The sequence below is a fragment of the Schistocerca americana genome, chromosome 4 (genome assembly GCF_021461395.2).
Source record: "Schistocerca americana isolate TAMUIC-IGC-003095 chromosome 4, iqSchAmer2.1, whole genome shotgun sequence".
Classification (NCBI taxonomy): Eukaryota; Metazoa; Arthropoda; class Insecta; order Orthoptera; family Acrididae; genus Schistocerca; species Schistocerca americana.
In genome coordinates, this window is record NC_060122.1 from 226,716,683 (window position 1) to 226,740,271 (window position 23,589).

The 23,589-nt window shown below is 39.0% G+C and overlaps 1 protein-coding gene across 1 annotated transcript in view; it reads right to left on the bottom strand.

The window, feature by feature from the left end:
• LOC124613070 (transmembrane protein 245) overlaps positions 1-23,589 on the bottom strand; it is a 255,887-nt gene that overhangs the window by 74,389 nt on the left and 157,909 nt on the right. Inside the window, exon 10 of the mRNA XM_047141653.1 lies at positions 5,054-5,154. Within this exon, the coding sequence (XP_046997609.1) occupies positions 5,054-5,154 (101 nt within the window). The remainder of the gene's footprint in view (positions 1-5,053; positions 5,155-23,589) is intronic.

A 23,589-nucleotide genomic window follows, 5' to 3' on the forward strand; every position in this document is an offset into this window, starting at 1 on the left:
ATCCTGCCTGTTTCAGTGCGTATTTCCTCTGCTCTTTTACAAAGAAGGGTCTGTATGGTTGCTTCAGTATTAGCAGAGAACTTTATCTATGGAGGACATCACTGCTAATACTGAAGCAGCCTTAAGAAACAGAAGAGGAAATACACACTAAAATAACCAGGATACTGCGCCAAGCGAAACCAACATCTTACAACCTGAAGAAAGAGGTGGTACAAGCTATTAAGAATCTTAATGCTGGCAAGAGCATATTGGTTGTGCCTGCTGATAATGGAAATGTGACCGTCTTAATAAAGACCACAGATTATAAGCAGAAGATCCGAGACCTATTAGATCCGACGACATACCAAAAACTAAGTGCAGATCCAACGCAGCGTATCACATGGAATATGAATTGGTTATACAGAGGAACCTCTGCAACACAGAAGCCCTATCACCTTGGCTGTAAGGATTACAAAGATCCATAAGAATAAAGTTCCACTAAAAGCGATTATTAGTGCTCCTGGCTCATCGACACATAAACTGGCAAAACACATAGAGCCTCTGTTCCATTCACATGTGAGGAAGACTGATACAAGCATAAAGGACTCAGGACATTTCATTGCGAAGCTGAAGAAACTAAAACTTGCACCAAATGACATCCTGGTTAGCTTTGACATTGTTTCTTTATTTACAAAAGTGCCTCTGAGTGACTCTCTGGAGCACATTGTCTCCATTTTCCCGCAAGACATTACAATGCTATTTCACATGGAATGGCAACTTCTACAAACAGCTGAAAGGTGTCTCCATGGGAGCTCCTCTTAGTCCAGTGATGGCCAACTTCTTCATGGAACATCTCAAAGCACAGGCACACGACTTGGCACCTTGTAAACCTAAGGTTTGGTACAGATACTTCGATGATACGTTCGTTGTGTGGAGCCATGGTAAAGACGAGCTCGGTGACTTTCTAAGCCATCTGAACAGCCCTCATAACATTTACTAAGGAAGTAGAAAAGAACAAAAAACTACCATTTCTAGATGTGCTGGTCACAAGGAACAGTGAAAACCTGGGACACAGCGTGTATTGAAAATTGACACACACGGACCAACACCTGCACAAACTATCAAAATCACCACGAGAGCCAGAAAAGAGGTATGATTAATATGCTCATAATGTGAGCAAGACCAATATGTGAGCCGCAGCACCTCAGACGCGAAAAGCAACACCTGGAAACTGTTCTGCGGAACAATGGGTACTTCACAAGTTATATTAGAAGTATAACAGAGTCAAACACTCACAACAATGATTACTCCACAAGTCATATTAGAAGTATAACAGAATCAAACACTCAGCAAAGTGATACCATCAGGAAAAGAAATGTCGGGTATGGGCTTTCTGTCATACATTCGCAGAGCGACAGACAGCATCTGCTGTATGCTGCACGAACATGGCGTAACGGCTATTTACAAACTGGCAAAGAAGATCAAAGAGTGTCTCAGATCAGGAAAGGACATAAGGACCCACTTGCAATGTTGGGAATATACCGCATACCATGGACATGAGGAAAAGTTTATGTTGGAATTACTGGACAATCAATCGACTCCACAATCACAGAACACAAGCGATGCTGCAGGTTGGGGCAGGTGGAGAAATCGTCTGTGGCAGAGCACGCGCTGTGAGAGATTGACCACATAGTAAAATTTGCAGGCACAAAAGTTCTGGCTACAGTCAACAGCTATTACACACGCTTGTTCAGAGAATCTACAGAAATAAACACAAGAATAGCTTCAACTAGAAAGAAGAAAGCCTCAAGGAAAATGGGTCCTGGCTCTCAGTGCTGCAGCGAACGACCATTGCAGGTAGCAAGAGGAGAACTGCACTGGAAATGACCATGGAGAAGCCCTGTGATGTTGGCACACCAGGTACATACAGTCTGCGGCTGCAAGCTTGGGCCCAGTCCACCATCAGCAATGGAGGGTGAAACTTTGACTGTGCCGGCCACTCACGCTGGCGAAAAGTCAGAAAAATCATCAGATGAACGTCAACCGAAGAAGCAAGACAGAAGCCAATATGCAGTTTGTCAACAAGTGGTTACGAAAGCCTTAACCATTTTGAACTACAGGTTGGTTTGGGGGGGGGGGGGGGGGTGTCTGTGCATGTGCATGTTCCTGAGCATGTGTACGCTAATAGATAGTATCTAAAATTTGTGTGAGAGGAAGAGGGGGTGCGGGTGCACTTCAGATGAACAATGTTATCAGAATTTTCTATGCTAGCTGCCATGGAGAAGGTTAATTTGTTTCAATCATATCATTATGTTGGAATATGTACAACATTCTAGAATTTTGCTACAGACAATGGTTAGAGACAAAGAACTGCATTTCTGTAGATCAGCTGTGTTTTTTCTCAATCATTGTAAACAATTCTCTGGTACAAGGATATGCACTGAACACATTTAATAACACAATGAATCCCTTAAAAATTATGCAAAGAACTTAAGCAAATCCATCAGGTCCTGAAGCCTCACTGAGTTTTAGGGGTTTTTGACATTTCTACATTTCCAGTATGATATTTCAATTAGTTATCATTACAATGATTCTACAATTAAATAGTAGCAACAATTTTGAAGATCATTTTAGTTTGAATTTATTTTAATGGTTGTGTCCTTAAGAAAAGTATAGATTTTAATAATGGAAGAGTGAAGGTATTGAGTGGTCAATAGGTACATAACTCAGACGGGAAACACTGCGAAGGTTTTGCACAATTTCTACCTTTAGAGCTAACTAATACAGAAAGGCACACAGCACACACAAAAGCACGCATGCGCACACGCGTGCACACGCACACGCACACACACACACATATGGTACTGCAGCTTGACTGAATTGAGGGGTGATATCAGGTGGAGCAAAAAGGGCATAAAAGAAGTGAGGAAGGGATGGAAGGATCAGAGGGAAAGGTGACTGACAACTGGCAAGGAGAGGCAACCAGCACACATGGCAGACCTGTCAGAGAAACTTGTCATATCATCTACCAGCTCTGCTGTAACTTTTCAAGGCATTTTGTGTGGGAATGACCACCAACCAACTGTCTACCCAAATCAATAGCCACAGCCAAACTGTGGGCAAGAGCAAGGTTCGGCACCTAATGGCAGCAAATGTTGCTGAACAGAGATGCTTGCATTCAACAGCTGCTTCACAGTCCAAAAGACCTAGATCAAACCCATCTCCTGTCCAATAACCCAGTATCAGCTTCACTTAAATACATACATGAGAATTGTCATTTGAACTTGTAGTGCTCCTGGCCTGATCTCTGCTAGCACCTGTCCCACATTCACCTCTTCTTTCTCTTTCCTCTATCCCCCCCCCCCCCCCCCCCCCCCCCCCCCCCAGTTGTCAAGTGTCACACATAACATCACCTGAACCAGAGAGAGCTCACTGATGTCACATTCCTACCTTGTGAGCCCTCTGCATCATGCTCCAAGCTGTCAGCTACTTTGTCTCTTATCTTCCCTGCCTCCTTTCTTCCCTCAACCACTCCACTTGATACAACTGCTCATCCCAGTATGGTTGCAGCCCCAGCTACATGGTGACTTTCACCATTGTCATTCCCTTTTGTATCTGAGTACTGATACACACAGTCAGAGAGAGGCTGTGTAACCACTGAGGTGATGCTTGCTTCCACAGTGAGTCAGTGGTTCGGTATGAGAAATCATCATGATCAACAGTTTAGAACTGCCTGTTTGTTCCAATGGTCTCCTTGGCCAATGTCTGTGCAAGTAATCATGAACTTTGATTCTGCCTACACCAAATGGGATATAAAATGTTGTTATTTATATTCCACAAAGGACTTTCGTTATAATATTTAAAGTTTGGATTTTAATTTTTGTACAAATAACAGTTTTTGTCACTTTATCTTTATTTCTTAAGGTCTGTAACGGGTCTTGTGATAAGTTTTTATTACAACAGTTATTAATGGTTCCACTTATTGTCTTCAAGCAGCCAAGTATGTTTTAAACTTTGTTTTATACCTGGTGTACTGCGAGCGATGTTTCTGAAGAAGGTTCCTGATATTGTTTGTATATCAAACAGGACCTCTGCTATGTTTAATTGTTCTGTTATACACACATTTTTCTAGTCATTAATAGTCTATTCACTTGAACTTTAGAGATAGTTTTATATGAACATTTCCTGAAGTAAATTAATAAAAATAAAATGGAAGAGATACTGGATAAAAATTAATTTTACTTCAGAAAAGACAGTTGTATTATATAACTAATATTTTCTTTGCTCTGAGTAACTAACGGCAGAGTAAAGGAAAACCAGGATAACTTTAAGCCATGGTGCATACACAAGTCTTTCAGATTCTAAAAAGGAATAAGATGCTCAAATATGAATAATAAGTTGAGTAAACTAAGATGCATACAAGAACTAAGTGGAGGAAATATATCTGGGAAAACTGAAGTCAAATTCCTGTTAAGAAGCATGTAAGGTAAGTTAACAATGTATTTTCACCATTGTGTAACATATTGTGTCCAAGAGGCAATGGCTAAAGTTAAAAACATGGCATGAAAATGATATCCAGACTGCAGAAAATCTGCATAAAGAAACTAGAAGCTTTTGAAATAATCTAAAACAGAACAAAGTCAAAAACTGAGTGTACAGATTAAGACTGATATGAAGAGGTAAAAAGATAATAGCTGAGGAAAAAAGTTTACAGAATACCTTTATCCACTAGCATCTGTGTAAATGTGGTCATGGTTGACTGTGGTATGGGGCGGGTAGTTCCATATTTCCAGGAATGGGATCCATGCCAGATTTATCTAACACAGGATATTGAGAATAATTGGAAGAAAGTAGCATGGATGGGCACTGATTTGTTCAAACCATGCAGGAATGTATCAGTATGAAATTGCAGGAATGGCTAATAACTGAAAATCATGTTTGGATACAGCCATCAGCAACATTCACACTCACACTAGGAAGTAATGTAACAGATTGTATTCCCTACAAGCTAGAAAGACAATAAAAATATGTTATTTCCATGGAAGTCTCTTCAGATAAAAAATTTTCAGCATACCTACTGCCACTATCTGGGCTGAAGCTCCGTATGAGATCAACTGGTTTGTACTCCTGTCCACTAGAACTCAGGAGGTAGAACAGTGCTGTGAAGAAAACTATCTAAAATTAAAAGAATATGTCATCAGTATTCATTCCATAAATTACAGCTTTAAACTTAATGTTTCAAAAAAATATTTAATCTCTTTGTGGAAACAAAACTGTTATCAAACGAAGAACAGCTAAAACTAAATACACACATTAAAAAAAATCCTAACTGAATAAATACAGAACAGCTCTCAAGAAACCACTAAAGTTGGGAAAAATTGTATTAATAGCATGTATTTTTCCATAAAAAAAAGTAAAATTATATTACACTAAATCTAGTGAGTACAAATGAGCAACAGAAAAATTGTTCATATCTTAAATATAGGTGAATCTAGAAATTGTTACAGGAATATTTCTCATCTAACAGGTCTTATACAGTATATGAACACTAAAGTAAAATTCTTCCATGTTGGGGCGGCTGCCTGTTTGTATTACAGTGCGACCGTCCCGGGAAATAGAAACTAGTGCCAGTTGCAGTTTGCCTAACAACCTCCAGGGGCAACAAGGATTTGATTTTCAATATTCTTTATAACATCAATGGAATTTGAACTTTTAAAATGCTGTCTTAGTCTACTCATTAAGAGGTATACTCTTACATTAAAAGTTGAACACAAAAAGATAAGTATTACAGTTAGAAACTTCGTCTTTGTCTTGAGGCAGCATAACTGATGGTGCACAAATAACGGAATTTTACTCATCCAGTATCTGAGAATGAGAACATTTAGCAACTGCCAACAAACTTTACAGATAATTTAAAACCTTTGCAAAACTTCAGCATCAGACATGGCATTTTAATTTACCACTTCTTTACTACCGACTACTGGCAACACAATTCTCCAGACAGTCGTAGTGAAGAAATAGACGGTATCCACATATAACACTGAATGCACTTCCAAGATTATATCATTGTACAACACCGACATCATAGACATTTATATGCATGAAAAACTAGCTCCTGATCAAAACAACACACAGTAAAACTTCATCAGGCATGATGTTTTAATTTATTACACTTTGAGGCAATCACTGAATGTATCTGCAAAATTATATTATTGTACATCACACAGTTCTGATGATTCATCCAGTATTTCACAATGAGAGCAGTTAGCGACTTCCCAACAAAGTTTAAGCATAATTTCAAACCTTTCCTGAATTTCTTCTTGTTTACATACTTAACATCAAATATTTAACATATTTATTCATCTGTAAAGTAATCTGAGGTTTGAAGCTGTTTTATGCAGAGGAGTTTGATTCTTTCAAGAACTGGTATTATGCTTATATGCTTAAGCACGACAGGGAGGAGGAGGAAGAGGAGGGTGAAGAGGAGCAAACTTAAAATTGATGTCCCTAGTTGATATAGTGTTTGCTCAGTTGATACAGAGTTGGGAAAGGAATCGGTTGTTGTCCTCCTTAAATGATAGCATAACCATAAAAACCTGTATGTTGATATGGGACAGGTATTACATGTTGGTTCATTCTAAATATTGCCACATCGCAACCATGATAAAGTCCAAGTTGGAAAGCTGGGTCATCAATAAAGTACAATACTTAGCACTAAAAGCAAGTTTATTACGAACACCAACGTATAGCCAGGTATAGCCAGGACAGAACTGAACTCCTGGACAAAGAGTCCTGTTATTTATACAAGCATCAAATATTTCAGAATATACAAACATTACAAACACAAGAAATTTTGAGAACCTTCCAAAACAGATAAATATTAAATGGAAAACAATTATTGGTGGTCAGAAATAAACGGGCAACCTGACCCATAGATCTAACCACAATGCCACACTGTATCCAGCACAGCTCACGTCATTGCTCCCTTTCTACATCTACATCTACATCTACATCCATACTCCGCAAGCCACCTGACGGTGTGTGGCGGAGGGTACCTTGAGTACCTCTATCGGTTCTCCCTTCTATTCCAGTCTCGTATTGTTTGTGGAAAGAAAAAGTGACCCTCCATTTCAGAAGTTCTCATTGGAGCTGACTACATCACTCTGGATTTATATCTGGGCATGTGAAATCAAACAATAAAAAATATATTTGTTCTTGACAATCTGGAAATTGGTAATTTTTTGTCATTTTATTCTATCTAAAAAAGATGACAAAATCCATAATTACAGATTTTTTGGACATTTCATTCTTGAGTTTTCCAATACTGTGAGATTTTTGTAAACCTTAAAATGGCAATATCTTGAAAACTATTTGACCTGAAGTTTATACCATTTTATTCAGTTTATTACATGCTTTAAAAACATGTGCTACTTGATGAAATGCATTAGAATACTAAATGTTCTCAAACAAAATTTTTTAGTTTTTGAAACTTTCAAAATATGATTTTTTTTTTATTGGGGGGAGGGGGGTTATGTTAGTTGTTCTACTTGTTAACATGTGTGTCACATTTCACATTTCATAGTGGTATTCCAAGTGGAACATATGGAAATAAATTTTATTTCACTGCAATTCACACTGCCAACTGTACCTCAACTGTACATGGTTTGCTAGCTGGTTCATAAAACTATAGTTAAAAAGAAATTATTGAGTACTAATTAAGCATACTTTGGTTTATCATTTTCAAATTGTACCAGACCATATCATACAACATTTAACATAAATATATAATGGATATTATGCCTTTTCCATTTTATGTAACTTTTAATGTACTATTAATTCACATTTATGGGACAACACAAAAATATATACTGCCAACCTGAATTAAAAGAAAAACCTTAATTCATATTGACATTAATTCACTTCAGTAGAGATGAGCTGTTGACATAAAATTGCCAAAGAACTGGTGAGGGAAAAAGAAGTCTTGGCGCATGCATGTAACTCATTAAGCACACTTGCTCAGAGGCTCAAGTGACAGAAAAGTATCAGTCTGATGATTTAAAATGCTTAACTGCCCGATAAAATGCTGAAAGGCTCTTGTTAGAATATGAGAAGTATCAAACAAAGCCACTGAAGTGGAATATTGTACTTGTATTCAATCATCTGCTTTTCAGTGTTTTGTTGGATAATTAAGCATTTTAAATCATGAAACTAACAAACTTTTTCCACTTTGGCACTTGAGGATGTTAATGTGGAATGAAACCAGTTGTTCAATAAATGCACCTAAAATAAAAGTTGAGACGGTTTTCTTCACATTCATATTGATCAGTTGCGAAAGCACAACATGATCAAATATAAATTTCCTTCCAATTGTTTCAGTTGGGTAAAGAATATATGCCATCAGTAACTTTTTCTATATGAGATATGATGAGCATAAAGCACAAAAAAGGAGCTTGGCAAAAAGATTTGATGAAGGCACTGCAGTCACACGGACTGAGAAGTATTCCAACGAGCAAAGCTAAAAGTTAAGAAAAATTGTTTCTGTTTTTAAAAATTTTTTCATGTTCATAACATTCATGTGAGTCAAGCGGCAGATGGATTACAGGACTTGTTGCTTCAGCTTTTGATAACAAAAAGGACAAGTAAACCATTTATTAACATCAACAAAAACAATCAATTTTTGAAAAATAATGTAATTGGAAGGATACAAAATTAACTCACCAAGCAGCAGCATTGAACATATATATAAAGGTATTAAAAGTCTGCAAGCTTTCAGAGCCAAAGACTCTGGCAGAAGGGCTGAAGGAGAAGGACGAGGGATGACGGAAAAGGGCTGACGAGGTTTAGGAAAAGTCACCCACAATCTCATGTCAGGGAAGACTTACCAGACAGGATGAGAAGGAAAGAGTGATTGTTGGGGACAGCACCAGACAAGATTGCAGTCACCAACAATAAGTCTTTCCTTCTCATTCTGTCCAGTTATTCTCCCCTGACCTGTGTTTCTGGGCAACTCTTCCAAAGTCTACCCCTTTTCCTAAGCCTCGCCACATTTTCCTTCGGCCCTCTTCCTTCCCCTTCAGCTCTTCTGCCAGGAGAAGGAGTCACTGCCTCCAAAAGCTTGTAAACTTTAGTACCTGCATAAGTGTGTTCTCCTGCCGCTGCTTGGTGAGTAGATTTTTTATCTATCCAATTACATTATAAAGCATTTATTTATACATCCTTGTGGTCCAATTCTTTCATTTTCATAATCAAGCAGACAAAATAAACTGACTGTACTAAAAAGAAGTTCAGACTTTGTAAATTAAATCCCACAACTGCCACTGGAAGAACATTCTGTCTTTCTTGTTGAAGATGACTAAAAAATTTCTCACTTCATGACACCCAAGTAACAAACTGTCAAATAACTACAACACTGTTTAATTAATTATACTAATTAATATTAATGTATTTTAAAGTATAATTATTTAAATTATTCAGAGTCTGTTCTGAGTACATGCTGTATAGTGTGTGTTAAAATATTTTCTCAGTTAAAATCAAACAATGGAAAATTGAAACATCATGAAAAGAACAGTTGCTTCGCACCATGCAACGCACATGCTGAGTCGCAAATAGGCACAACAAAAAGGCCTCCAGCAGCATTACACACACACACACACACACACACACACACACACATGTGCATGTGTGCAAATGCAACTAACACCCGACCCCAGTCTCTGCCAGACTTATGTCAAAAGTCCCACAGACTACACACTAGTTGCTGTGTTTACCAGTAAAATAAAATGTATTCTAATATGTTTCCACTGGAATACTATTACGAAACTTGGCACACACATTAACAAATAATACATGACTAATGTACTGTGGCTCAGTATCTCTGTTATATGGTGAGTACCAACTATCTTTTTTATAATATTCTCATTATTTTCACAGTTAATATGTAAAACCCAAATTTGAATTTATGTTCAAGTGTGTAAGTCTAATAACGTAACACACTGATTGTCACCAAATAAAAAATAATAAAGATTTGACAGCCTTTTTGATTTTTGATATTTAAGGTTTGTATTATAACTTATGTCAAAAGTCCCACAGACTACACACTAGTTGCTGTGTTTAACAGTAAAATAAAATGTATTCTAATATGTTTCCACTGGAATACTATTACGAAACTTGGCACACACATTAACAAATAATACATGACTAATGTAAATTTTTTAATTAAAACAGAAAAATTCCAGTTCCAACACTTCAAAAATTAAAAAAAAATTGTTTGGGAAAATTCAGCATCATTATGAATACCATCAAGCAGCATCCACTTTTAAAGCTTATAAGAAAGTGAATAAAATGGTGTAAATTTTAGATCTGCAAATCAAATAGTTTTGGAGGCAAGGTGATTTTATGGTTTCAAAATGTAACAAAAACTGCATATTTATGGAAGTTTTAAAAATTAATGACTCAAAATTGAAGTGTCCAAAAAATTTTAATTTGGGATTTTTCATGCAAACAATTACTACTATAAATGAACAAAAACTTAGCAAAATCTGTGATGTCAAGAACCAGATCACTGGTTGATTTCACATGGACTGAATGATCCAGCTTGTCAGTGGTCCCCTGTATGGCAGCATCTGCAGATCTTCATGTTCTGGTCATGTTGTCACATCCTCTTTACTATGATGAGCTTCAGAGGTAGCTCCTCCCATTGAAACTTCATGATCTTTGAGTGGCCCTGAATGCTTCAGGACCGTAGGAGGACACCATAGAGATGACATGCACAATGTCTGCATTTTTATCTTCTTGATAAAGGATCATAATCTTCAACTTTATTTGTGATGTCCAACAAGCAATAATGGATGTGATATTGTACAAAATAGAGAGGGGTGGGGGTGGGGGGCTAGGATCCGTATGCAAGATGACCATCCTGCTTCTTCGGTCCTAATGATGAAATGTTTCACATAGTCATCCAAAGCATCGGACGTATATCCACTGTCATTCCAGCCTCATCACCATGGAGCAAAAAGAATAGTGTGAAATTTGAAGTGTCTCTCTTCTCTGGGTTGGAAGTGAATGTTACAATGGGCAGAAATGTATTCCAATATCTCTTTTTAACAGAAACATACACTGAGAGCACATCTGCCAACATCTTATGAAATCATCCACCTGTGGATGGCAGGCACTTGTGACATTGCAATAATAAACTCCCTCTTATACTAGTCTCAACTGGAAGACTTTTCTATGATAAGCGATCATTACAGGGACTGTTCCGTGCTTCATAATGATGTCTTCTACAAGACACCTCACAATCCTCAGATCTACTGTAGTCCGCACAGCTTTGGTGACAGCGTAGCATTCAGGTAGTCAGTGCAGACTATTACCCGCTGATTCCCATTTGTCAACTTCGCAAATTTCCCCAAGACTTTGATTCCAATTCTGGTGTACCTGGTGCTGCTGTAGACAAATTTAGTACCAGACGTGCTGGAGATAACTGCAGCACATGCTCCCGTCTGTGGCATTCCTTACAATGACTCGACTCACATAGTGGCCAGTGGCCAGTAAAACGTGTGTCTGACTCTGTTTAGAGTCTTCATGGACCCCAGGTCACCAGATGTTCGTGCGTTATGGAATAACTTTAGACTAGCTCACTGTAGATGAGCTGGGATGATAAGCAAGCATTTCTGCCCCAACAGTTTGTAGCTCCTCGCAAAATCTACGCCTACATCTACATAGGTACTCCACAAGCCACACCGTATGGTGGATGGCAGAGGGTACCCTGTACCACTATTAGTCATTTGCTTTCCTCTTCCACTCCCAAATAGAGCAAGAGAAAATCAACTGTCTCTAGGCATCCATATGAGCCCTCATTTCTCGAATCTTATCTTTCTGGTCCTTACGCGCAATGCACGTTGACAGCAATAGAATCGTTCAGCAGTTCTCATCCTCTAAATTTTCTCAATAGTGTTTCCCAAAAAAGAACATCATCTTCCCTCTAGGGATTCCTATTTGAGTACCCAAAGTGTCTCTGCAACACTTATACATTGTTGGAACCAACCGGTAACGAATCTATCAGCTCACCTCTGAACTGCTTCAATGTCTTCCTTCAATCTGACCTGGTACAGATCCCATCAAGAATGGGTCACACCAGTGTCCTATATGCAGTATCTTTCACAGGTGAACCACTCTTTGCTAAAATTCTCTCAAAAAACTGAAGTAAACCATTCACCTTCCCTACCACAGTTCTCACATGCTCATTCCATTTCATATTGCTTTGCAATGTTGTGCCCACATATTTAAATGAGTGGACTGTGTCAAGCAGGACACTGCAAATGCTTTATCTCAACATTAAAGTTTGTTCTTCTTCCTCATCCTCATTAACTTAAATTTTTCCACATTTAGAGCTAGAGCTGGCTCATCATGCCAACCAGAAATTTTGTCTAAGCCGCCTCACGTCTTCCTACGGTCACTTAACTACGACACCTTACAGTACACTACAGCATCATCAGCAAACAACTGCAGACTGCTGCACACCCTCTACGTCAAGTCATTTATATTCCCTTCATTAATTGGAATTCTCCTTTGGTTTGTTCCCCATTCTTTGAAGGTTCTATAGTTTTCAGCACTGACGGACCTTTCCTCTGCTGAGCAGCAACGCCATATCATGCAGTGATGACAGATTTTATCCTTGCTGCTGTGTTTCACTACAGGATTCCTTGAAAGGCAATCAGCATCTTTGTGTTTCCATCTGTTTTTGTATATGACTGTAACAATGTATTTTGGTCCACCACAACAGTGAGTGGTTTCCCAAAAAATACAAGCAGAACTTGTTGATGGCTCAAACAACTGCAAAGGGCACACTTTCTAGGTTGCAGAGACCTTTCTCTCTGACTTCAGTATAGTATTGTGGAAGCATAAGCTATCACCTTTCAGCACCTTCCTGGAGCTGTACTAGAACAGTACCTAATCCCACAACCACTAGAATCAGTATGAAGTTCTATCTCAGCATTCTCATCATACAATTCTAAAAATGGAGATGTTAGTGCCTCCTTAAGGACAAGGAAGGGTCCTTCTTGGACCTCATTCCAGGAAAATGTGGCAGGCCCCTGCAGTAGCTATGCCTTGGTACAAAAGTCCTTTATGAATCACTGGTCGAGAAAACTTTTTACATCACAGAGGTGCCACGAGTCGGAAAATGTATGACTACTCTTATTTTCTTAGAATCTGGACATACTCCATCAAGATTCACAACATAGCTCAAGATTTTTATTTCTTGGGCGGAGAGGGAACACTTTTTCGGAATCTGAACATGCTTCAATATGATTGTCAAATGGCTTAGATGTTTTTCAAATGTCTTACAAAAGTGACATTGTCATCCAGATATGAATTTAAGGTGTTCAAACAGATTGTCTACCACATGTTCGAAGGTGGCTGGAGCATTACTTATAACAAATGGCATGACTCTGAACCCCCAGAATCCATCAGGGGTTATGAAGGGGGTCTTTTCCTGATCAGCCTTATCAACCTTGATTTGCCAGTAGTCCGTTTCCATGTTTGCAGCTGAGAAATTCTTTGCTCCTTTCAAGAAGTCTTGGGTGTCATCAACATATGGCATTAGGTAGACAACTTTCTTTGTGATTTGGTTCAGTCATCGGTAGTTAATGCAGAAACACCATGTACTGTCCTCTTTCATCAGGACCACAAGAGAGGACAAAGGATGTTCTGAAGATTCAGTGAAGTTATCTTGCAGTATCTTCTCCACTCCCGTGGGCTATCCATTGTTCACCTGATGATACCCCATACGAGTGCTGGCTAACAGGTGGATGATTGCCAGAGATGATACTGTGTTCTACTGTGGACCAATTGGTCTACCCTTCTCCACTCTTGATATGAAAGTATCCGAAAAGTGGCGCAGAATGGCTGGAACTGACCAATGTTGTTTCTTGGTCACGCCACATCATATTGTTACTTCAACAGCAGCTTCCTTCCCTATGTTGTCTGCAATGGTACCTTAGCACCTTCTACATAGAAGGCATTAGGGGAGATGGAAGGCAAATGGGCTAAGAAAATCGATTTTTAGATTTTTGTGTATTTGAAATTCCCACTATTTCCTGCGTAAAACAGTTTTTGTTTCCTATAAATACGATAATTTTTTCGTGAGTTATGATGGTTTTCCTGATGCTCTATGCATTCTGGCATTTAAATGCCATGCCTTCTTTCTTGCACCATGCAGAGATAATGCACAGGTGTCTTTTATTCCTTGTACATTATTTGCTGCTTTTACTCTAAATTAGAATGCATTGGTCATGTTCAGAAGATAATGGGGTTCAGGTTGAGAAAATTATTAACAGAAAAGTAAATAATAGTACTGGAAGTTGGTGAGAAGATATGTGATAAAGGTTGCCCGACGCACTGAAACAGATAGATTATAGAATTATGACGACTTGGCCATAAGAAGAAATGTTGGGAATTTAGAAAACATGAAAAAAGCTGTGTGGGCTGTCTTTTTCCATAAGCTTTCCACAAATGGAAATCCTCAGTACTGTCTTTGCCCGAATGATCCTGACACTTGGTGCAAGTGCAGGAGAAGTGCAACACATGACCACAGATGTTCTTTAACTACAGTAGTAATGAAAGAAATTAAACCTGTATTTAGAGTTCTTTGTAAAGATACTTTGTTGAAGAAATGTCTTCATGGGAAAACGCAAAACTTAGATGAATGTATGAATTCTGTCATTTGGGCCCAGTTACCGAAAACTGTGTCTGTTCAGATTACAACCCTTAAATTTTGTGTTTATAATGCTATTTTATGCTTTAATGATGGTGTAACAATAAAACTGGATAGTTTGGAAGTATTGGGCATAAAATCTAGTAGAAATACTACAAAATCCTTGGTGCAAATAATTAAAGAGATAATCTGCAAAGCATAAATTGCTAATTTAAAATGCACAAAAGAAGCTGGACAGAAAAGAAGAGGGACCAAGAGAGGAAAAGAGGATCAGTATGATTCAGATGATGCTGAATATGGCATAGGAAAATATTAATAGTAAGTAATTCTCATCAATAACTATACTACAATTGCAATACTAAACTTTAAATTGATTTTTCTTGAAATTACATTTTTTTGACTTTTAGATACCATTATTTTCTAAACAAATATGAAATTCGGTCAATCTGTACTCAGGATGATAATAAGTTATTACAAGTAAATTGAGAACCAGTAACTCAACAGGAAGTGCTTTATAATAATTAAACAATGGAAAATATAGGCTGTAATGCGTGTGTGAGTTGCGTTTGCGTGAGAGAGAGAGAGAGAGAGAGAGAGAGAGAGAGAGAGAGAGTGTGTGTCTGTGTGTACACATATGTCTGTCTATTGTTGACAAAGGCCTTAACGGCCGAAAAATATAATTGTGACAGTCTTTTTGTTGTGCCTATCTGTGACTCAGCATCACTGCTATATGGTGCGTAGCAACTTAATAATAATTAATGTACTTAAAAAAAAGTGAAATTTTATTACTGAAAGAATAAAAAAATTATTAAACTCCATAAGAGGTCTTTTGTTCATTTTACTTGTAAATGCAGGCATTTATGTTATATTCATTCAGTAAAAATTTCACTGTTTCAACTCTTATACTCCTTTTGGAAAGTGTACCTATTCAAAGGGTGAAATAGCATTGGCAGAGTACGGATAAAAATAGTCTTCTATCTCCCCTTAAACTGCCCTTCCTGGACTGGTTCACCTACCCCTATGCAGATACTTTTAGCGATCAACTGTGGCTCCTTGTGACACTTAGTGACCCAAAGTTCTCTTCGTCCACCTAAACTGCTTATGATTGTCACTGCCTTGCAGATTTTTTTGTGAGCCTGAGTAGATTTCTGCAAATGACAAAAGCTTCACAGTTCAACGAGAATCTAAGTTGATGACTGGAATTTGTTTTATTGATGAGGGCGATATAATAATGTCTTCAATGGTAAACAACTGTCCAAAGCGATCTTGTTATGTGTGCTTGTTGGCATAGTTTTGTTAATCTTGAGTTCTGATCTTCCATGGGCTATGACTACTTGTAATGCTTTCAAGAAGTTCCACCCAAAAAGAACATTATAACTAAATTCTGATAAAGTGGTAAGTTCAAAGGGATATGTTCCATTAGTGATAGTTATTCTTGAAATTCATGCTCTGGACAACTTCCCATTTGTGATTTTCAACACAATTGCTTTCGTTTCATGGAACATTGTCTTCTTTAGCTGGTGATGAAAAGCATTCAACATTACAGAAAGAAAGACCCCTGTATCAACTAGCAATTGAACTGGTTGCCTGTAAATGTTGTCAATGAGATTTCTGGACATTTTTCTGACTGTCATCATGGAATATTTTCATCAGTGGCAGCCACTTACACAGATAGTCATTGCACTTAGTCTTCCTGAAATTGGTAGCCAGGTGAGCGGCTGATACCCCTGTACAGTGACAGGGAATGGCTACAGTGTGTTTGGAAGTGACCTTGTAAAGGATATAGTATTGGCTTCATCACACAGATTGACTAAATTATCTGCAATTCACTGATGTGAACTGAACTGTTATAATGGTTGATGCCAGGCAGCACATTAGTTGTGAAAAACTCATATTTCTATACAGTAGAATACAATGCGATCAGGGTGTAAAAAGTGGAAACATGCTTCTATCCTCCAAATGCCTTTTCTTCAGGGGGCATTATATTTGGTGGGGTAGGGGGCTGTTAGTTGTACCTGTGTTGGGTTGTCATTTGACAGCTACAGCAGAAGTCCATTTTGGCTAAGTCAGTTCTTTCTGGTGTGTTCGTCTGGTGGCAGAGATTGGTTCTAAAAACTAATACACCTCTTATCCAACATTTTGTATCATCCACTGCCATATAGGGTCAACATTTATGGCTGTTATGTCTTGCTTAATCAGTCTGACAATACTGGCTACTGTAAACTGCTGTATCTCTTCTCTTACAATCTGGAGTATGAGAGAGACGATGTCATGGCTGTCATCCACAACTGCAACACCCTACACATTGTTACTGAGCTTTTAAACATAACACAGAGGCAGAGTTTGTTATTGCTAAATTTAATGATGAGAACATTATTGAGGGAATTATTTGTTCTGCAACAGAGTGTATTCTGTTGTGAAATTTCCTGATAGTAAATGTGTGCAATCTTTTAATACAAAGAAACTCGGGGAGGGGAGGGGATGGGAGAGGGGGAGAGGGGGATGAGGAGGAGGGCACACTCTTCTGAACTAGGTCTACTAACAATGACAATATCTAACACTATAGCCAGCTAGAATTACAACTCCAAAGTGAAACAATGGGGTCCATCCATGACTGTATCTTGCACATGAACTGCTAATAGATGCAGTGCAATTCTTCCTCAGAACTAACAGTAACTCCATCAGGACAAGCAATTGGCAATTTTCTGCATCTTTAAAGAAAGAAAGACGGAGGATATTGCACTTTGTAGCAGCTACGAGGGCAGTTCAATAAGTAATGCAACACATTTTTTTTCTCAGCCAATTTTGGTTGAAAAAACCGGAAATTTCTTGTGGAATATTTTCAAACATTCCCGCTTCGTTTCGTATAGTTTCATTGACTTCCGACAGGTGACAGCGCTGTACGGAGCTGTTAAAATGGCGTCTGTAACGGATGTGCGTTGCAAACAACGGGCAGTGATCGAGTTTCTTTTGGCGGAAAACCAGGGCATCTCAGATATTCATAGGCGCTTGCAGAATGTCTACGGTGATCTGGCAGTGGACAAAAGCATGGTGAGTCATTGGGCAAAGCGTGTGTCATCATCGCCGCAAGGTCAAGCAAGACTGTCTGATCTCCCGCGTGCGGGCCGGCCGTGCACAGCTGTGACTCCTGCAATGGCGGAGCGTGCGAACACACTCGTTCGAGATGATCGACGGATCACCATCAAACAACTCAGTGCTCAACTTGACATCTCTGTTGGTAGTGCTGTCACAATTGTTCACCAGTTGGGATATTCAAAGGTTTGTTCCCGCTGGGTCCCTCGTTGTCTAACCGAACACCATAAAGAGCAAAGGAGAACCATCTGTGCGGAATTGCTTGCTCGTCATGTGGCTGAGGGTGACAATTTCTTGTCAAAGATTGTTACAGGCGATGAAACATGGGTTCATCACTTCGAACCTGAAACAAAACGGCAATCAATGGAGTGGCGCCACACCCACTCCCCTACCAATAAAAAGTTTAAAGCCATACCCTCAGCCGGTAAAGTCATGGTTACAGTCTTCTGGGACGCTGAAGGGGTTATTCTGTTCGATGTCCTTCCCCATGGTCAAACGATCAACTCTGAATTGTATTGTGCTACTCTTCAGAAACTGAAGAAACGACTTCAGCGTGTTCGTAGGCACAAAAATCTGAACGAACTTCTCCTTCTTCATGACAACGCAAGACCTCACACAAGTCTTCGCACCCGAGAGGAGCTCACAAAACTTCAGTGGACTGTTCTTCCTCATGCACCCTACAGCCCCGATCTCGCACCGTCGGATTTCCATATGTTTGGCCCAATGAAGGACGCAATCCGTGGGAGGCACTACGCGGATGATGAAGAAGTTATTGATGCAGTACGACGTTGGCTCCGACATCGACCAGTGGAATGGTACCGTGCAGGCATACAGGCCCTCATTTCAAGGTGGCGTAAGGCCGTAGCATTGAATGGAGATTACGTTGAAAAATAGTGTTGTGTAGCTAAAAGATTGGGGAATAACCTGGTGGATTTCAATGCTGAATAAAACAACCCCTGTTTCAGAAAAAAAATGTGTTGCATTAATTATTGAACTGCCCTCGTATTATCTTTCGTCATGCTACTCTTGTTGTAATGCTGTAAACAAAACAATAGTGCAGCCACAAAAAACAAGAGCGCATTTGTTCACAGTCAAATAAACAACAAATATATGAACAGTACATTAAGCAGTAGAAAACAATCTGAGAACAAGTGTCTGCCGCACTGTCCTTATATCAAGGGGACCTCTGCTAGATAGCACGGTGGTTGTAGTGTTGTACCATGTGCACAAGTCATGAATTGCCTCTAGTGGCTGGCCTGCGCAGGTCCCCTTGGCAGAGTATTTGACATAGTGCACTGGTGGCCTGGTGCTCCAACGCTTGTCCAGGTATGACGTACAGCATCCCTCCCCTCTTGAGGAAAGGGTGCATCATCTGAGATGGGCGACAGGACACATTCATGACCTCTGTGGTGGGCGCCGCATGTGGTGATGGTAGCGGCAGAAGGAGATTCCAGGCCAGTAAGAATTTAGGAAGGGCTCTGCAAAATCAACATGGATATGCTTCTGTGGACGCTGTGGTATGGGCTACGGGGAGACCATTGCCTGTAGCACTGCATGTTGTGTAGTACACTGCATGGAGGCCGCAATGAGACACACAATGTTACCATTGATGCCGGGCGAAAATACCTGTTGACGGGCCAATGACTTGGTAAGAGAGCCCCCTCATGTCCTGAACGTATAAGCTGAAGCACATACCACCGTAAGGTGCCCAGGATCACAACCCTGGGCGACAGCCTGTACATACATCATCAAACATGGAAAGGCAGTGACAGAAGACAAAATAGTTACGTAAAGGATCAGAAGCTCTGCCTGGAGGCATGTCCAGCCAACCATACTAAACAATGGGTGTATATGCACACAAGGAAAAAAATTCCCAGATTTCCCAGGAAGAAATACACTTTTTTCGTGTTAAGTGACAGTATACTTTCCCTCGCAACTGTAAAAATTATAAATCCTTTGAGTGGTTAAGGTTTTGTACACAGACGTAGAACTTCAGCCACTTTAGAAAACAAACCACAGGGGAAAAAAAGATCTTCGATGTACAGCAACATGTACACTGCATGTTTTCGTATTACAAAAGTATATATTCGAATTCCACCAAACAAGGTACGTTAGTTTCAAAGCATTGAAATCAAGATTGTGATGAGCTTTTGAAAGCCAATCATGGTTTATGTTGCGTGAACTCGCCAGCTGATGATAGCAGATATTCAGAGCATGGGAGACATGAGGTAGTCAGCCAATAGCATCATCACTATTACGTAACACGAACACACAAATAGGAAAAGTTAATGGTTTCAATTAAAATACACAGTGTAGTTACAAGGAAAGCTAAGCTTTCACATATAGTATTGGTCTTCTTTGTGTCTGTTACACTTTAAGATACATCACACAATTCTGCCAGTAAAATTTAAAATAATGACGTAAATGTCCAGTCTTCCGGGTTCTAAATTATTCTAAGTGGCTAACTCTCAAAGTGTTAAGCTTTAAATGAGAATCAAATGCTCTGTGATTTAAGAAATTCAAAGCACATTCTCACACATAACATAATTCATCTTGTGTAAAATGAAATTTACTTTGAAAGTAATGCTTTTCAAACCACCATTCATAATATCTTCCCGTGACCTTTCAGAATTCGTTTCAGCAGTTGTCAGAAAGCACCAGAAGATGGCATTATTGGGCATGCGCAGCTACGATGACATAAGGTTCATTTGAGTAGTTGACAGTAGGCTCACACTCATGTGCAGAGCTGAATTCGCAAATGGCAGTGCCTTCTCCCGTTTCTGTCTACTTGAAGTGTGGCTGTCTGCCATATGAGCAGTAGCAGCAAGTAGCCACATGTTACCCGGAAAATGTTTCTGGTGTGCCCAAGCTACCAGATTCACACATGTGCAGAGCAATCTGAGTTATAGTGAGGGGTCATTCTCCACATGACACGTGTATATGTTTCATGGAATTTCTGTTCTCTCTTTGTTTACATCTCCAACGTTAAATGGAAACAAAACATATTTCTGTGGCTGGGAGCCATAAAAAAAAAGTGAATTAATACAGGGTTATTCTAAATGATGGGGCCATTTGGAAAAGTATTAAAAGTACAAATTAAAGTACAAATAAAAATGAACAAGCTTTATACCAATGAAAAGAGGAAGCTTCAAAATTTTTTTCATGAAGTTCGATACCAATTTAATAAATTTAATAATTTTTAATTATTTGTAATTAATTAGTTTTTAATAATTATTTAACAATTAGAAGTGTGATAAATGTTATTAAAGTTCAACGTGGCCACCATTGGCAGCATGGCAAACATCGACGTCGTCCCACATATGCGAAAGCATATCTGCCGTTACTGAGTGCACGGCAGCAGTGGTCTAGTTCCATAGACCGTTGAGTGGTTGGTATAGGCACGATGTAAACACATTCCTTCACATAATCCCATAAGAAATAATCGCAGAGTGTGAGATCAGGAGATCTCGGTGGCAGGAAGTGCAGAGCCAGGTCCTCAAGTCCCCTGCGACCGATGCAGCGTTGAGGAAGAGAGTCATTCAAAAAGCCCCGTACATCACGGTGTCAATGGGGTGGAGCTCCATCCTGTTGGAAAATGAAGTCCTGGGAATCTTCCATAACTTGAGGAAACAACCATTGTTCCAACATGTCCAGGTCTGTGATTCCCGTTACAGTTTCTTCCACAAAGAAAAATGGTCCATAAACCTTTGTACACGATACAGCACGGAACACGTTGATCTTCTTGAGTCTCTTTCGTGTTGCAACGGTGAATGTAGATTTTCCAAACCCTATATGCGAACATTCTGCCTGCTGACTTTTCCATTAAGGTGGAATGTCGCTTCATCGCTTACAATTAAACTCTGTAGAAATGCATCATCCTCCATCTTTGCTAGTACGTAACCATAAAATGTGAAACGCTTCTCTTTGTCATTGGGGTTGACAGCCTGCACAAGTTGTAATTGATAGGGCTTGTACAGCAAACATTGTCTCAGAACTTTCCATACACTTTCTCGACTGGCTCTATTGGTAGACTTACAGGGACCACGCATAAAACTTTCTTGAATCTGTCGGACATCATCTTCTGACACACGCAGTCAGCCTGTGCTTTTTCCTTTACATACACTCCCAGTCTGTTTAAATTACATAAAGCAATTGCTAATGCTTTTGCAACTGGGTGGTTGAATACCGAATTTGGTATGAAGTGCCTGCTGCACTGCAATTTGCGACTCACTTTTCACGAACTCAAGAACACAGAAAACCTTGTGCTCCACAGTCACCATCTCTCTCACAACTGACAGCGATATGTAATGACAGCCCTATTGCTGCGTGAACTCTAACAGGCTGCTTCAAAAAACCATCACCGCCCACCCACCAAAAACTTTGAAACTTCCTCTTTTTATTGGTATATAGCTTGTTCATTTTGGATTTCTACTTGAATACATTAGAATCTTTGAAAATGGGTACACCATTTAGAATAAGACCATACATGGAAGACTAAAATAAGTTAGTAGTTTCAATTTTCTGATTTTATATTATTTCCACATTATTAGCAATCAACCATTAACCAATTTAATGAAGTTATTTTTGTCAGCTTTCTAGAGAAATTTACTTCTATTAATCTTTTCTGTCGAGGCAGTCAATTTATTAGAAACAAAGTGTTTCAATTCACACTATTGGTTGATATCAACTTCATTCAATTTCAAGTGCACAGTTTCATTTTCTGGCACAAATCTAATTATACCATTATAAAGAACAAAACATGAGGTAATATAGTACTGGTACTTCAACAAAATTGGTATCCCAAAAACTGCACAGAATATCAGCTACTTCCACGTGAATCTGGACATACAAATGTACACTTCAACCCGAATTAAGCATTTTAGCACGGTTTACGAAATCCTGATGCTGTTGAAGTAGTTTCTGATGTCCTGTTTCTTTTATGAGACAGTAAGATCTTTTAATGCTATATATGTACGCACATACATAAATATTGACTTGAAGCTGACTAAGCAGGCAAATTTGGTCAGTAGTTTTGAATTAAATATTTTGTTTGAAATATATTTACAGCTTTAGCAGAATTTTACAAATCTGCCTTCTGCGAAACACAATGTTTTTCGATCACAAAACACTTGCCTAGTGATTCATCTAGGCTTGACGTTGTTTCTTAATTTGTGTTGTCTACAAGTTAAATTTATGGAATGCCGTTCCATGTTAAATTGTAGACTGGCAGCATACCGTGTTTTATCATTTTAACTCCCCACATGGCTTTATGCTTATTTCTAGAGTAGAATATAAACTGTCAGTTGTACAGCTTCTTTGCCTCACAGACAACCTTGTTAATTTTTTACACATTTTGAAACAGTCATGAAATAAATTATTGTCCTTTATTCTGGAGTCAGCTACACAAGGAACTGTCTCTTTTATTTTTGCTAGAAATTTGTATTCCATCTTACTAGCTTTTACAAGTGCTGTGCTCATGTAAACCTGACTGGAAATGCTACAAAACAATACTGCAGAGTACACAAAATGTTTTAAAGTCACAACACAGCAAAATGTTAAGGTACTTTGAGCTGCAGGGTCTAGTTTTGAAATGAATATTATGCCAAGAACCACTTCTTTATTTGCATTCCTTACATAGGTAGGGTATGATAAAACTATTGCTCCAGGTACAACTCCCTAAGTCCTAACAAAAACATGCCAGAGGGCTGCTCTGGCCACATGATGCCCAACCACATATGAAATTACAAACAGAAATTCGACAAAAAGCGTATGAGCAAAGCAAATACCAAGCACAGGATGCCTAC